Source organism: Leucoraja erinacea, chromosome 39 (assembly GCF_028641065.1).
Source record: "Leucoraja erinacea ecotype New England chromosome 39, Leri_hhj_1, whole genome shotgun sequence".
Classification (NCBI taxonomy): domain Eukaryota; kingdom Metazoa; phylum Chordata; class Chondrichthyes; order Rajiformes; family Rajidae; genus Leucoraja; species Leucoraja erinaceus.
This window is the reverse complement of record NC_073415.1, coordinates 8,317,938-8,334,427: the sequence shown is the minus strand read 5'-3', so window position 1 is coordinate 8,334,427 and position 16,490 is coordinate 8,317,938. Positions and strand designations below refer to the sequence as shown.

Sequence of the window (16,490 nt, the reverse complement as noted above, 5' to 3'; positions counted from 1 at the left end):
ATTATTTACAGCGCAAAAGTTGACAATTTTGGCGGGTTTTAACGGGTCCGCTACGCTGGAAACAATGGTAAGCGCCTACCTGCAGTTCATCGAGTGTACTCCACTTGTAGTAGCACAGCAACAGTACGGGTCATGAGTTGTGACCCGACTGCCGTGAAACCTCCCTATTGTTTTGGTAAATGAAAAAACTGTCCCAAGTAGGTGTAGGATAGTGTTAGTGTGCGGGCATCACTGGTCGGTGTGGACCCGGTGGGCTGAAGGGCCTGTTTCCGTGCTGTATATCTAAACTGAATCAATTCTTCAAGTGTGGTCTCAGCAAAGTCTGGTACAGTCACAGCAAAATGTCTCCATGAGTCTGGTGGTTCAAGCTTTAAGTATCTTCAGTCCAATGGGAGCGGGGAAGTGATATGGAGGGTGTTTGATTATGTTGGCGGCTTTTGCGACACAGCTGGAAGTGTAGGGTGTTGGGGTGTCTGGTCTGTGTGATGGACTGGGCTACATACTTGGCTGACCGCACACTGTCCTGCTCTGGGACAATATAAAATCATGTATAAATTTGTGTATAATATCATGAGAGGAATAGCTCGGGTAGATGCACAGAGTCTCTTGCCCAGAGTAGGTGAATCGAGGACCAGAGGGCATAAGTTTAAGGTGAAGGGGGAAAGAAATAATAGTAATCCAAGGGGTAACTGTTTCACACAGAGGGTGGTGGGTGTATGGAACAAGCTGCCAGAGGAGGTGGTTAAGGCTGGGACTATCCCAATGTTTAAGAAACATTAGACAGGTAGGTGAGTGAATGGTGGGTGTATGGAACGAGCTGCCGGAGGAGGTAGTTGAGGCAATGTTGAAGAAACATTTAGACAGGTACATGGATAGGACAGGTTTGGAGGGATATGGACCAAACGTGGGCAGGTGGGACTAGTGTAGATGGGATATGTTGGCCAGTGTGGGCAAGTGGGGCCGAAGGGCCTGTTTCCATGCTGTATCAGTCTATGACCAGTATGGGCAAGTGGGGCTGAAGGGCCTGTTTCCATGCTGTATCAGTCTATGACCGGTGTGGGCAAGTGGGGCTGAAGGGCCTGTTTCCACGCTGTATCAGTCTATAACCAGTGTGGGCAAGTTGGGCTGAAGGGCCTGGTTCCATGCTGTATAACCAGTATGGGCAAGTGGGGCCGAAGGGCCTGTATCCACGCTGTATCACTCTATGACCAGTATGGGCAAGTTGGGCTGAAGGGCCTGTTTCCACGCTGTATCAGTCTATGACCAGTATGGGCAAGTTGGGCCGAAGGGCCTGTTTCCATGCTGTATCAGTCTATGACCAGTATGGGCAAGTTGGGCCGAAGGGCCTGTTTCCATGCTGTATCACTCTATGACTGTACTCAAGCCCCAGTCTCTGATGGCCATTCACTGGGTTGAGATCTGCATCTTCTTTATTGCAGCAGTTCCTGCACATCGCTCTGGAGGCAAGGACTGATGGAGGCCAACACTGGAGTGTGGAGGGACCCCAGAGGTCGCCCACGGGCGTCGGCCCCCGACCTGCGACCCTCACCGCCCCCGAGTTACTATGACGCGGTGCGGGTGATGAAGGGCTTGGCCGGCAGTGACTCGGCCATTCACCACGGCCACGGCCATGGCTCCTACCGTGAGGCCCAATACTACCAGATGACCGACGGTGGGCTGGCCGCTCCCTACCGCAGGCGTGGAGCTCTGGTGGACCACAGGGATGTCATCAAAGCTCACCAAGCCCACAAAATGCACAGCACACCGCAGGCCAAGCGCAAGGAATGGGAGTAAGTCACGGTTTCTACGGTCTACAGGCCATTTACCTGCGCTGTCGTGGTCCCGGTTAGGACATGTTTCCTTCCAAGGAAGCCTGCAAATCCCCGGATTTCTCTACCCCTTCAGTCACGGAGCGTATTCAAGGCTGCAGTTGATATATATCGTTGTAGGAAATGTGGGCAGCGGTAGAGTTGCTGCCTCACAGCGCCAGAGACCCGGGTTTGATCCTGACTACAGGTGCTGTCTCTACGGAGTTTGTACGTTCTCCCCGTGATCTGCGTGGGTTTCCCCCGAGATCTCTAGTATCCTCCCACACTCCAAAGACGTGCCGGTTTGTAGGGTAATTGGCTTGGTGTAAAATGTCTCTGGTACTATCAAGAGAGAGCTAGATATAGCGGAGTCAGGGGATATGGGGAGAAGGCAGGAACGGGGTACTGATTGGGGATGATCAGCCATGATCACATTGAATGGCGGTGCTGGCTCGAAGGGCCTAATGGCCTACTCCTGCACCTATTGTCTATTGTCTAAATAAGATCAAATAGAACATGTTGTCCTACAATTTTAGGCTGAGCATTGCCATACGCAAGAAGAAGAGAAGGTAGACAAAAATGCTGGAGAAACTCAGCGGGTGAGGCAGCATCTATGGAGCGAAGGAAATAGGCAACGTTTCGGGCCGAAACCCTTCTTCAGAAGAAGAGAGTCTATTGTCTATTGTCTAAATTGTCCCTAGTGTGTAGGATAGTGTTAGTGTGCGGGAATCGCTGGCCGGCACGGACACGATGGGCCGAAGGGCCTGTTTCAATACAATACAATATACAATACTGTTTATTTGTCATTTGAACCTCACATGGAGTTCAAACGAAATTTGGTTTCTGCAGTCATACAAGAAAAGAACCAAGACACACACCAACACAATTCACACAAACATGAGGAGGAGATTCACTGTGATGGAAGGCAAAGTCTTGTCTCTCCCCTGCTCTCCATTCCTCTCGGCGGGCGCTAGCAAGTCCCACGGCCACTTAAAGCCGCGCCGGGCGATGTAAGGCCCCGCTCCAGGTCACTCTCAACCCCGCAATTCGAGCGGGAGAAGTTGCCGCTGCCTGTGCCCCACAAAGCGGTCTCCCACCGGGGACCCGCGATCTCCCGGTGTCACCATCCACCGGAGTCGGGTCCCAGCAGCGAACCACCGCAGCTCTCCACGCTCCGAAGCCGGCCAGCTCCACGATGGTAGGTCCACAGCTCCGCAGGCTCCGTGACTTGAGCTGTCGTTCCGGTTGGAGGCCGCTCCACGGTGCTGGGCCCCAACGGCAACGGAGACCCGACAGGGAAAAGGTCAGGTCCCCGTACAGGGAAGAGATTTAAAAGTTTCCCCCCCCCACCCCCCACACATACACAGTCAAAAACCCACCGCAAACTGTACCCTCAACAGGACAATAAAATAAAATAAGACAGACGGACTACAGAGGCCGCCAACCCACGCTGTATCTCTAAACTAAATTAAACAAAGCAGCTGATGATTAAGGAAATGTAGAACGGTTTGTTATCAGAGAGGACGGTGACACGGAGGCGTACAGACAGTTATATTAATCGGGGACAGTGAAACTAATTGGAGAACTAGCGTGGGGGAGGGATGGAGAGAGAGGGGAAAGTAAGGGTTGCTTGTAGTCAATTCAATATTAATTCATAGAAACATAGACAATAGGTGCAGGAGGAGGGCATTCGGCCCTTCGAGCCAGCACCGCCATTCATTGTCATCATGGCTGATCATCCCCAATCAATAACCCGTGCCTGCCTTCTCCCCATATCCCTTGACTCCACCAGCCCCTAGAGCTCTATCTAACTCTCTCTTAAATCCATCCAGTGACTTGGCCTCCACTGCCCTCTGTGGCAGGGAATTCCACAAATTCACAACTCTCTGGGTGAAAAAGTTTTTTCTCAGTCTTAACTCAGTCTTAAATGGCCTCCCCATTTATTGTAAGAATGCTGTTGGTTTGTAAGGGAAATATGAGGTGCTGTCCCTTTAAACCTATCCTATCCATGCACCTGTCTAAATGCTTCTTAAACTGTAGGTGATGATCAGACTGCAATAGTGGGGTGGCTGATTTGAGATTGCTGGTAAGGTTGTGAATGACAGATTAACGAACCGCAAAATACCATCGGATCGACTCATTGCAGATGCTGTAACATTTCTGGGTGGGTGTGGGAGTGTCGGTGCAGAGACTGGGTGCATGAATACACACCTCCCAACGCTCTTCCACAGCTGGGATACAGAGGGGAGAATGGACTCGGCTTGTACTCGCTAGAATTTAGAAGATTGAGGGGGGGTCCTATAGAAACTTACAAAATTCTTAAGGGGTTGGACAGGCTAGATGCAGGAAGATTGTTCCCGATGTTGGGGAAGTCTAGAATTAGGGGTCACAGTTCAAGGATAAGAGGGAAGTCTTTTAGGACCGAGATGAGAAAATCATTTTTTACACAGAGAGTGGTGAATCTGTGGAATTCTCTGCCACAGAAGGTAGTTGAGGCCACAGTTCATTGGTTATATTTAAGAGTGAGTTAGATGTGGCCCTTGTGGCTAAAGGGATCAGTGGGTATTGAGAGAAGGCAGGGATGGGATACTGAGTTGGATGATCATATTGAATGGCGTTGCGGGCTCGAAGGGCCGAATGGCCTACTCCTGCACCTATTTTCTATGTTTCTATGTTTGACAATCTGAAGTTGAACAGAGAGCAGATCAGCAATTGGCCATCAGATGGCGCTAAAGGTTGTAATATCGAGTCATAGCCACGGAGTGATACAGTGTTGAGACAAGCCCTTCAGCCCAACTTGCCCACACCGGCCAACATGCCCCATCTACACTAGTCCCACCTGCCTGCATTTGGTCCATAGACAATAGGTGCAGGAGTAGGCCATTCGGCCCGTTCGAGCCAGCACCGTCATTCAATGTGACCATGGCTGATCATCCCCAATCAGTACCCCGTTCCTGCCTTCGCCCCATATCCCCTGACTCCGCTATCTTTAAGAGCCCTATCTAGCTCTCTCTTGAAAGTATCCAGAGAACCTGCCTCCACTGGCCTCTGAGGCAGAGAATTCCACAGACTCACCACTCTCTATGAGAAAAAGTGTTTCCTCGTCTCCGTTCTAAATGGCTTACTCCTTATTCTTAAACTGTGTGTGTGGCCCCTGGTTCTGGACTCCCCCAACATCGGGAACATGTTTCCTGCCTCTAGCGTGTCCAAACCCTTAACAATCTTATGTGTTTCAATGAGATTCCCCTCTCATCCTTCTAAACTCCAGAGTGTACAAGCCCAGCCGCTCCATTCCCTCAGCATATCCCTCTAAACTAGTCCAATCCATGTACCTGTCTAAATGTTTTTTAAACGTTGCAATAGTACCTGCTACATGTAGAGAGAAATTTGGTTAGTTTGGTTGTCGGGGGTTATGGGGAGAAAGTGATAGGCGGGAGAGATAGATCAGCCATGATTGAATAGCGGAGTAGACTTGATGGGCCGAATGGCCTAATTGTGCTTCTATCACTGATGAACATGAATTTAGTAAAACAACATCATGTCCGAGAGAGATACAACATGGATCGGACACTTTCTTTATCCACACTGACCATCGACCACCACTTGACACTAATCCTACATTAGTCCTACACTACATACATCACTAATCCCACATTACAGATAAGACGTTTGCCTTCCATCACAGTGAGGAGGTGTTGGATATTCACTGTGATGGATGTTTGTGTAAATTGTGTTAAGTGTGTGTCTTGGGTTTTTTTGTAATTGTTAATACTGTAGAAAATGCAATTTCATTCAAACCAAGCTGTTTGAATGACAATAAAAGGCATTCTATTCTACATGAATCCCAATTTTTATTCTCCTAATGTTCTCTACAACCCTCCACCGCTCACCAGGGGCAATGTGCAGTGACCAATTGTTCTCTAGACGGCCAAAATGTGTGGGAGGGAACTGTAGATAATACATTAAACATTAATAATAAAACATTATCGATTAAACATGTGAATTAAATAAAATACCAGAGCAAAAGGAGGCTACAGATTGTTGGTTGTTGAGTAGCGCAACTACTTGTGGAAAGAAAGCTGTTTTTATGTCTGTTTGCGGCAGCTTTGACAGTCCGGAGTCGCCTTCCAGAGGGAAGTGATTCAAAGAGTTTGTGAATGTGGGAGACTGTACAGTGCATGGCCAACCTAGTAAGACGCCCACTTCTTGGTGAACAATGCTGCCTGGAAGATCTAGTGGTGGCAAACGTGAAGGCTGTCCACTGCGCTAGATCCTGGCCGAACATTTGAAACATAGATGATGGACACAAAAGAAGAATAGAATAGAATAGAATGCAATTTATTGTCATTCAAACCTAGGTTTGAACGAAATATCATTTCTACAGTTTTTTTATATTACAACACAATCCAAGACCCACACTTAACACAGTTTACATAAACATCCATCACAGTAAGTCTCCAACATCTCATCACTGTGATGGAAGACAAAGTCTTTATCTCTTCCCTTTGTTCCATCTCCCATGGTCCAGCAGTCCAACTGCAGTGTCGAGGCGAACTGGGGCTCCGATGTTAAAGCCCCCGGCGGGCGATGGTAAGTCCTGAGGCCATTTAAGCCGCGCCGGGTGATGTTAGGCCCCGACTCCATGTCCTTAAACCCGCGATTCCAGCGGGAGAAGTCGCCGTTGCGGAGCTCGGAAAAGCGGTCTCCCACCAGGGACCTGCGAGCTCCCGATGTTCCCGTCCACCGGGTCTGCGGCCGGTGCCTCCGAACTCCAAAAGTCGGGTCGCAGCCGCGCGCCACAACAGCTCTTCCCGCTCCGAAGTTGGCCAGCTCCGCGATGTCAGTTCCGCAGGCTCTGTAACTGGAGCCCCCAGGTTAGTCCCAGCCGGAGGTCGCCACCGGCTCCACGATGTTAGGCCCAACGACATCCCAGACCCGACAGAGAATAGTCGGGTCCCCGCACAGGGAAGAGATTTAAAACGGTTCGGGCCGAAACCCTACATTGCCTATTTCCTTCGCTCCATAGATGCTGCTGCACCCACTGAGTTTCTCCAGCATTCTCAACTATCTCCTTGTGCGACATGATGGTCAATGTTAGTTTGACAATAGCCAATAGACAATAGGTGCAGGAGTGGGCCATTTGGCCCTTCGAGCCAGCACCGCCATTCAATGTGATCATGGCTGATCATCCCCAATCAGTACCCCGTTCCTGCCTTCTCTCTATATCCCACAGTTACCATTAGAGATGTTATACCAAGGGAAGTGAAGGGCCTGTGGCGATTTATTTTCCACCGACTGTCGGCATCATTGACTGACGTATCCGGCCACCGAAAGAGTCGCGGCGTGACAACGTAATGACGCGCCGTGCCTCCTCAAGTGTCGCGACATTATTTTTGTCGCCGCTGGATTTTTGAAATGTTCAAAATCTTTCAGCGACCCCGATATGTCGGTCAATGACGCCAGCAGTCGCCAAGTGGGACAGGCCCTTTCGTGTGTTTGTCTAGCCAACTCTTGCCTTTCTCATTGATCACAATAGCTGTACTACAAGGTATAGAAACATAGAAACATAGAAATTAGGTGCAGGAGTAGGCCATTCGGCCCTTCGAGCCTGCACCGCCATTTAATATGATCATGGCTGATCATCCAACTCAGTATCCCGTACCTGCCTTCTCTCCATACCCTCTGATCCCCTTGGCCACAAGGGCCACATCTAACTCCCTCTTAAATATAGCCAATGAACTGGCCTCAACTACCCTCTGTGGCAGAGAGTTCCAGAGATTCACCACTCTCTGTGTGAAAAAAGTTCTCCTCATCTCGGTTTTAAAGGATTTCCCCCTTATCCTTAAGTATAACTGAAGCAGAACTCTGGGGAGGTGAATCAGTTGGAGAGGAGATGTGTACAGCTGGTTCTACCATGTATGTGGGATCCTCAATCAACAGTGTTAGTACCGTGCTATGTTACAGTAGCAGGCAGCCCACACAGACTGTTCTGCCAGGAGTCTTGATTCAGTGATAGATTTATTCCTGGTATCCGGGGTAGGAATTTGTGACAGCAGCAGCAGCAGCAGCAGTGAATTGATATTTAGTTTAGAGATACAGCATGGAAACAGGCCCTTTGGCCCACCCAGTCCATGCTGGCCAGCCGTGGGTGGCACGGTGGCGCAGCGGTAGAGTTGCTGCCTTACAGCACCAGAGACCTGGGTTCCATCCTGACCTCAGGTGCTAACTGTATGGAGTTTGTACGTTCTCCCTGTGACCATGTGGGTTTTCTCCGGGTGCTCCGGTTTCCTCCCACATCTAAGGATGTGCAGGTTTGAAGGTTAATTGGCTTCGGTAAAATTGTAAATTGTCCCAAATGTGTTGGATGATGTTATTCAACCTCCCTCTCTCTCCCCCTCCCTCCCTCCCTCTCCCCTCTCTCCCCCTCCCTCTCTCCCCCTCCCTCTCTCTCCTCCCTCTCCTCTCCCCTCCCTCTCTCTCCCTCCCTCTCTCTCCCTCTCTCCCCCTCCCTCTCCCTCCTCTCTCCCCCCCTCCCTCTCTCCCTCCCCCCCCCTCTCTCTCCTCCCCCCTCCCTCTCTCCCTCTCTCCCTCTCCCCTCTCTCCCCCCCCCCTCCCTCTCTCCCTCTCCCCCTCCCCCCTCTCTCCCCCTCCCTCTCTCCCCTCCTCTCCCCTCCCTCTCTCCCCCCCTCTCTCCCTCCCCCCCCTCTCTCTCCCCCTTTCTCTCCCTCTCTCTCCCCCTCTCTCTCCTTTACTCCCTCTCACACTCCCTCTGTCCCCTCTCCCTCTCTCTCCCCCCTCACTCCCCCCCTCTCTCCCTATTTCTCTCCTCCTCCTCTCCATCCTCTCCTTCTCTCCTTTCCCTCTCTCTCCTTCCCCCCCTTCCTCCCTCTCCCCTCAATCCCTCTCTCTTCCCTCTGTCCTGTCCACCCTCACACCTCCCTCTCCTTCACTCCCTTATACCCCCCTCCCTCTCTCTCTCTCCCCCATCCATCCCCATTCCCTCTCTCCCCCTCTCTCCTTGTGTGTACAGCACCCCTGCCTGTTGTCCCTGTAACCCGTTCCCTGTGTGCCGTGCCGTGCAGTGCGGTGCGGTGCAGCCTGTGCCTGCAGTGCCCCAGCCCCTCAGTAGCCAGCACCAACCCACTGCCTGCAACCTGCCCAGTTCGCGTGGCAGTGCTCGCTCCCATCTGCTGTCAGTCGCTAATTACCTGCGGTGACGCATGTATACGACAGGCAGGAAGCTCGACTTCACTGACTGCTTCATGGTTCACCTAAATATGTGTCAGTGGGGGATGCACTGCTGCAGTGAAGCGCTGCAGCTCTGAAAATCACAACCTTGCTGTAGCACTGCGATGCAGGGAACTAGCACACCCTGCACAGGTTTTTACATCAAAAACCTACATAGATTTGTCATAGAGTCACAGACTGAAACACCACAGAAACAGGCCCTTCAGCCCGACCTGGTCACAGGGAGTTTAAGAAGGAACTGCAGATGCTGGAAAATCGAAGGTACACAAAAATGCTGGAGAAACTCAGCGGGTGCAGCAGCATCTATGGAGCGAAGGAAATGAAATAATATCTCCTTTGCTCCGTAGATGCTGCTGCACCCGCTGAGTTTCTCCAGCATTTTTGTGTTCCTGGTCACAGGGAGAACATGCAAACTCCACGCAGAGGTCGGGATCGGGCATAGAATGCTGTAGTTTGGGGGCAGCAGCTCACCCCGGCAATACTGTAGACAATAGACAATAGACAATAGGTGCAGGAGTAGGCCATTCGGCCCTTCGAGCCAGCACCGCCATTCAATATGATCATGGCTGATCATCCACAATCATCCCCAATGAGTTCCTGAGATTTATATGATCTAATTCATATTGTCAGAACTCTGGAAAAATAACATCAAACAGAACACAGATGCTGAAAATCTGAAATAAAATCAGAGGACACTGGGAACTGGAAACACTATGGCTGGCACAGTGGTAGAGTTGATGCCTTACAGCGCCAGAGACCCGGGTTCCAATCTGGACCCAGGTGCTGTCTGTCGGCACGGAGTTTGCACGTTCTCCCCGTGACCAGGTGGGTTTGCTCCGGGTGCTCCGGTTTCCTCCCACTTTCCAAGGACGTGCAGGTTTGTAAGTTAATTGAATGTAAGTTGCCTCTCGTGTGTGGAATGCGAATGTATGTGGTACAACATAGATCTAGTGGACGGGGTGATCGTTGGTCAGCGCGGACTCAGCGAGCCGAAGGGCCTGTTTCCACGCTGTATCTCTAAACTAAATGAAATACTCAGCAGGTTAGGCGGCTTGGGTGAAAGTGAATCAGAGTTTTAATGATGTGGATTGTCAGAACGTTTTGGCAAAGGATCTTTGATCTGAAATGTTAAAGGGCCTGTCCAACCTGGTGATTTTTTCGGCAACTGCAGGCGTCATAAAGTGTCATAAAGTGTCGGCAAATGATTTTGAACATTTCAAAATCCAGCGGCAACAAAAAAATGTTGCGACACTTGAAACAACACCGTGTGTCAGTACGCCATCATGCTGCATGTTTTTCCGTGACCTGATATACGTCAGTCAGTGATGCCGGCAGTCACCGAAAAAGTTGCCAAGTGGGACAGCCCCTTAACTTTGTTTCCGTCTTCACAGATGAAACGCTTTTAATTGTGAAGGGAATCCCCCTCTCATCCCATGATGGGACTTGAGGGAGAGTTTAGTTTAGTTTAGCTTAGAGATACAGCACGGAAACAGGCCCTTCGGCCCTCCGAGTCCACGCGGACCAGCATTCCCCGCACTCTAATCCTACCTTACACACACTAGGGACAATTTACACTTATACCAAGCCGAATAACCTACAAACCTGCACGTCTTTGGAGCGTGGGAAGAAACCGAAGATCTCGGAGAAAACCCACGTGCTTCACGGGGAAAACGTGCAAACTCCGTACAGACAGCTCCCGTAGTCAGGATCGTGGGAGGAAACCGGAGCACCCAGAGAAAACCCACGTGGTCACAGGGAGAACATACAAACTCTGTACATTCAGCACCCGTGGTCCCTGGCGCTGTGAGGCAGCAACTCTACCACTGCGCCACCGTGCCGATCAGGGGAATTTTGCTTTCTTTGATCGGTCAGGAATCCCTGAAGGTCGATTGAAGAAAATAAAATGTAGTTTTCACCGCGACTCTGCATTCTCTTCAAAATAAAATAATGATCCACGTCTGGCACCTTTCACCAACATGCTAATTGTTCCACCTTCCAGGTGATTAAAAGTGCCAGTGACGACATTCTGGGAAAAATAGTCTTTGATTCCTATTTGAAGCACTGTGGAGAATACTAGCTCCATTCTGTGCTGTGTATTAGGTCTCAGGTGAGGCAGCACAGTGTCTTGGGGCACAGGTGGTGCAGCGGTAGAGTTGCTGCCTTACAGCGCCAGAGACCCAGGTTCAATCCTGACCACGGGTGCTGAATGTACAGCGTTTGGATGTTCTCCTTGTGACCGCGTGGGTTTTCTCTGGGTGCTCCGGTTTCCTCCCACACTCCAAAGACATGCATATTTGCCTTCTGTAAATTGTCCCCAGTGTGTAGGATAGAACGGGGTGATCATTGGTCAGTCTGGGCCGAAGGGCCTGTTTCCATGCTGTATCTCTAAACTAAAGTAAGGGCTTCTCACTCTTACACCTTAGCAGAATCTCACTCTTCATAATTGATAGGAGCTGAATTAGGCCATTCAGCCCATCGACCCCATTCAATCATGGCTGATATATCGTGTTTAAGAAGGAACTGCAGATGCTGGAAAATTGAAGGTAGACAAAAGTGCTGGAGAAACTCAGTGGATGAGGCAGCATCTATGGAGCGAAGGAAATAGGCAACGTTTTGGGCCAAAACCCTTCTTCAGACTGATGGGGGTGGGGGGGGGGGGGGGGGGGGGGGGGGAAGAAAGGAAAAGGAGGAGGAGGAGGAGCCCGAGGGCTGAGGGAAAGACAGGAAGGGGAGGAGACAGCAAGGGCTAACAAAATTGGGAGAATTCAATGTTCATGCCCCCAGGATGCAGACACCCAGATATATCAATCCCTTGCAACCCTATGCTCCTGCCTTCTCCACATAACCCCCATACTAATCAAAATCTATCTATCTCTGCCTTAAAAATATCCACTGATTTGGCCTCCACAAAGAATTCCACAGATTCCCCACCCTCTGACTGGTCACTGTGTGGCAGTGATGGAAGAGATGATTACTAACCATTGACCGGTAACGTTGACTCCACTTCACTCTCCTCCTATGCTGCCCGACCCACCGTGTATTTACTGTTTGGATGGATTCATTTTTGTAATAAATGTCACTCTTCCCTCGACACCAACCTGTGCTCAACAGAGGGAGAGTTTCAATGCAAATCAGGTGACAGAAATGGGGTGTACTTACAGCGTGGAAACAGGCCCTTCGGCCCGTCGGTTCTGGTCCGCACCGACCAGTATGCTACACACACTCGGGACAATTTACATTTATGCCAAGCCAATTAACCTACAAACCTGCACGTCTTTGGAGTGTGGGAGGAAACGGAAGATCTCGGAGAAAACCCACGCAGGTCACGGGGAGAACGTACAAACTCCATGCGGGCAAGCACCCGTAGTCGGGATCGAACCCGGGTCTCTGGCGCTGTAAGGCAGCAACTCTACCGCTGCGCCACCTTAGATGGAGGCTGGATTGCCTTCGCTGAAGACTCCGGTGGTGCAGAGTTAGGGCAGGAAAGGGTTAACAGAACTATGATGAAGACAAGCTGTGTGCAGTTATCACAAGGGGGTGAGAAATACTGCCACATGACTGACTGACATTTCTGTAGCTCCTGTGACTTCCTCTTCAGGCAGCCTTGAAGCTCTTCCCTGCCCTTGATGTGCTTGTGAAGTGTGGCCATAGAAACATAGACAATAGGTGGAGGAGTAGGCCATTCGGCCCTTCGAGCCAGTACCGCCATTCAATGTGATCATGACTGATCATCCCCAATCAGTACCCCGTTCCTGCCTTCTCCCCATATCCCTTGATTCCCTTGATTCCCTTAGCCCAAGGGCTATATCTAACTCTCTTTCTCTCTCTCACTCTCTTAATGTAGAGAGCACAGCCTGACATGTTTACACAGCGAGATCCCACAAATGACATTGCGGTAATGACCAGATACACTCTGGTAACATCGCTGCCTCACATCGCCAGAGACCCTGGTTCGATCCTGACCTCAGGTGCTGTCTGTGTGGAGTTTGCACGTTCTCCCCCTGACCGCATTGAGTTTCCCCTGGGCGCCCCTGATTTCCTCCCACATCCCAAAGATGTGCGGGTTTGTAGGATAATTGGCACTCTGTGAAATGCCACCTAGGGTGTGAAATAGGGAGAGCATAGAAAAAGTGGGAAGACACAAAATGCTGGAGTAACTCAGCGGGGAGGCAGCATCTCTGGGGAGAAGGAATAGGTGACCCGAAACATTGGCCATTCCTTCTCTCCAGAGATGCTGCCTGTCCCATTGAGTGACTCCAGCATTTTGTATCTACCTTTGATTGAAACCAGCATCTGCAGTTCTTTCTTACACATTTTGTCCTCTCCACTGAGAAATCTCCTCAAGGTATGTCTACTTTGAAGAAGTTCTCCTCCTCTCTCTGCTTGCTCCCCTCCCCGTCTGTGATTTGTCCTTCCCTCCGACTCTACGACCATGTCTTAACCCAGGCCCGGCTCTGACGAAGGATCTCGATCTCGACCCAAAACGTCGCCCATTCCTTCTCTCCAGAAATGCTGCCTGTCCCGCTGAGTAACTCCAGCATTTTGTGTCTACCTTTGATTTAAACCAGCATCTGCAGTTCTTTCTTATACATAGAACAAGTGGGTTCAGATAGAGACAGATTGGTGATATCTCCAATGCGGTGAGATGCTTGCAATAGGTGGTTCATTCACATCTCCAAACTATTCTGGAAGCTGGAGGTCACTGCTGGCCACTGGACAATGATCAAGCCTCAGGTTTGAGGTCTTCAAGTCCTCTCGTCCTCTGAAGGCAAGACTGTGCTGGCACTCTGATGAATTTCAGTAACTGCACAGTCACAACTTCTTGTAAATGACCACTCAAAGTGTAACAAAGAACATTCCTCTCACAACGCATACTGAGCGATTAAATTGGCCAAGATACTAACAGGCATCGGCAGGAAATGCTGAAGTCAGCCTTGCTAAATTATATTAAGCCACAATTTTATTTATTCATAATTTGAAAAGAAAATATGAATTCATATTTCTGCCATGGTTGACGGGTCAATTTCTTGGCTCGATATTGAATCATAAGTGATAGGATTCTGCTCCTATCACTTATGAATGGTACGGGACCCTCTGACTAGTGCTAGCTTCTAACACCGTTGGACATGGGCTCCATAGACTGGGTCTTCTTCATCTGTCAGTACAGCTGCTGAACTTGTACCCAGTGGCTCCCTGTCAGAGAAGGGTCTCAACCTGAAACGTCCACCCATTCCTTCTCTCCAGAGATGCTGCCCGTCCCGCTGAGTTACTCCAGCATTTTGTGCCTAGCTCGGTGTCGGAGTTGTGCATGTGAGGATGTTGCGTGCAGCTGCAATGCTTCCACTCTGGGGGCTGAGGGAGTGGAAGTGTTCCGCTCTCACGGGACCAGAACTTCCCTCCAGGTGGGAAAATATGAGACACTTCTTGATTCCGTGCAGAATCCTGGAGGCAACACAGCATCCCATTAAGTGAGCTACCTCTGCAGCCAACCAGTCATAGTTTTAATGTTGGAAAGAACTGCAGATGCTGGTCTATATGATCATGGCTGATCATCCAACTCAGTATCCAACTCTCTAGAATTTAGGAGATTGAGAGGGGATCTTATAGAAACTTATAAAATTCTTAAGGGGTTGGACAGGCTAGATGCAGGAAGATTGTTCCCGATGTTGGGGAAGTCCAGGACAAGGGGTCACAGCTTAAGGATAAGGGGGAAATCCTTTAAAACCGAGATGAGGAGAACTTTTTTCACACAGAGAGTGGTGAATCTCTGGAACTCTCTGCCACAGAAGGTAGTTGAGGCCAGTTCATTGGCTATATTTAAGAGGGAGTTAGATGTGGCCCTTGTGGCCAAGGGGATCAGAGGGTATGGAGAGAAGGCAGGTACGGGATACTGAGTTGGATGATCAGCCATGATCATATTGAATGGCGGTGCAGGCTCGAAGGGCCGAATGGCCTACTCCTGCACCTAATTTCTATGTTTCTATGCTTCTATGTATCCCATCCCTGCCTTCTCTCCATACCCCTGATCCCTTTAGCCACAAGGGCCACATCTAACTCCCTCTTAAATATAGCCAATGAACTGTGGCCTCAACTACCTTCTGTGGCAGAGAATTGCAGAGATTCACCACTCTGTGTGTAAAAAATGTTTTTCTCATCACAGTCCTAAACGATTTCCCCCTTATCCTTAAACTGTGACGCCTTGTTCTGGACTTCCCCAACATCGGGAACGTGGTCCACCCTGTTTGGACGAATGCAATCAACCCGGCGTGCACAAACAAATAAGAACTAATAGAACAAGTTGACCTACAACTTTAGGCTGTGCACGCCATACACAAGAAGAACAAAAGCTTTTAGCTGTACCTCGGTACACGTGACAATAAAAGACACTGTAGAGACTTCCTTGGCTCAAATATACCCACTGTTTGTTCAACATTACTATGATGACTCTGCTGCAAAAGTAATTAATTCCTTTGGGACATGCTGAGAGGTGCCTTCATAACAAGAGGATTTCAGTAGAGGAGTAGAGAGGTTCTTCTGCAGTTGTATAGGGCTCTGGTGAGACCACATCTGGAGTATTGCGTACAGTTTTGGTCTCCTAATTTGAGGAAGGACATCTTTGTGATTGAGGCAGTGCAGCGTAGGTTCACGAGATTGATCCCTGGGATGGCGGGACTGTCATATGAGGAAAGATTGAAAAGACTAGGCTTGTATTCACTGGAGTTTAGAAGGATGAGAGGATATCTTATAGAAACATATAAAATTATAAAAGGACTGGACAAGCTAGATGCAGGAAAAAATGTTCCCAATGTTGGGCGAGTCCAGAACCAGGGGCCACAGTCTTAGAATAAAGGGGAGGTCATTTAAGACTGAGGCGAGAAAACACTTTTTCACCCAGAGAGTTGTGAATTTGTGGAATTCCCTGCCACAGAGGGCAGTGGAGGCCAAGTCACTGGATGGATTTAAGAGAGAGTTAGATAGAGCTCTTGGGGCTAGTGGAATCAAGGGATATGGGGAGAAGGCAGGCACTGGTTATTGATTGGGGACGATCATAATGAATGACGGTGCAGGCTCGAAGGGCTGAATGGCCTCCTCCTGCACCTATTTTCTATGTTTCTATGTTTCTAAAGCATTTCATTTTATATTTAAAAATCAAATAGATGCTGGACTTATGAAATAAAAGCAGAACATTCAATGAGTGAGGCAGCATCTGTGGGAAGAGATATGGAGGAAACATTTCAGATTGGTGATTTATTTTTACATTATATATTTCTATTCATTTATTTTTAATTTATATTCCCCCCCCCCCACTTATTTGCCAGCTTTCCTCTCCATACTATTATCAGCCTGAAGGAGGTTTCTGACCCAAAACGTTGGACTCATTCTGATCCATCCATTCCCTCCACAGATACTGCCTGATCTGCTGAGTTATTCTAG

The 16,490-nt window shown here is 49.4% G+C and overlaps 1 protein-coding gene across 1 annotated transcript in view; it reads left to right on the top strand.

Annotated features, from left to right (window-relative positions):
• Positions 1-568: 568 nt before the first annotated feature.
• LOC129714421 (voltage-dependent P/Q-type calcium channel subunit alpha-1A-like) overlaps positions 569-16,490 on the top strand; it is a 261,546-nt gene continuing 245,624 nt past the window's right edge. Inside the window, exon 1 of the mRNA XM_055664004.1 lies at positions 569-1,790. Within this exon, the coding sequence (XP_055519979.1) occupies positions 1,474-1,790 (317 nt within the window). The 5' untranslated portion in view covers positions 569-1,473. The remainder of the gene's footprint in view (positions 1,791-16,490) is intronic.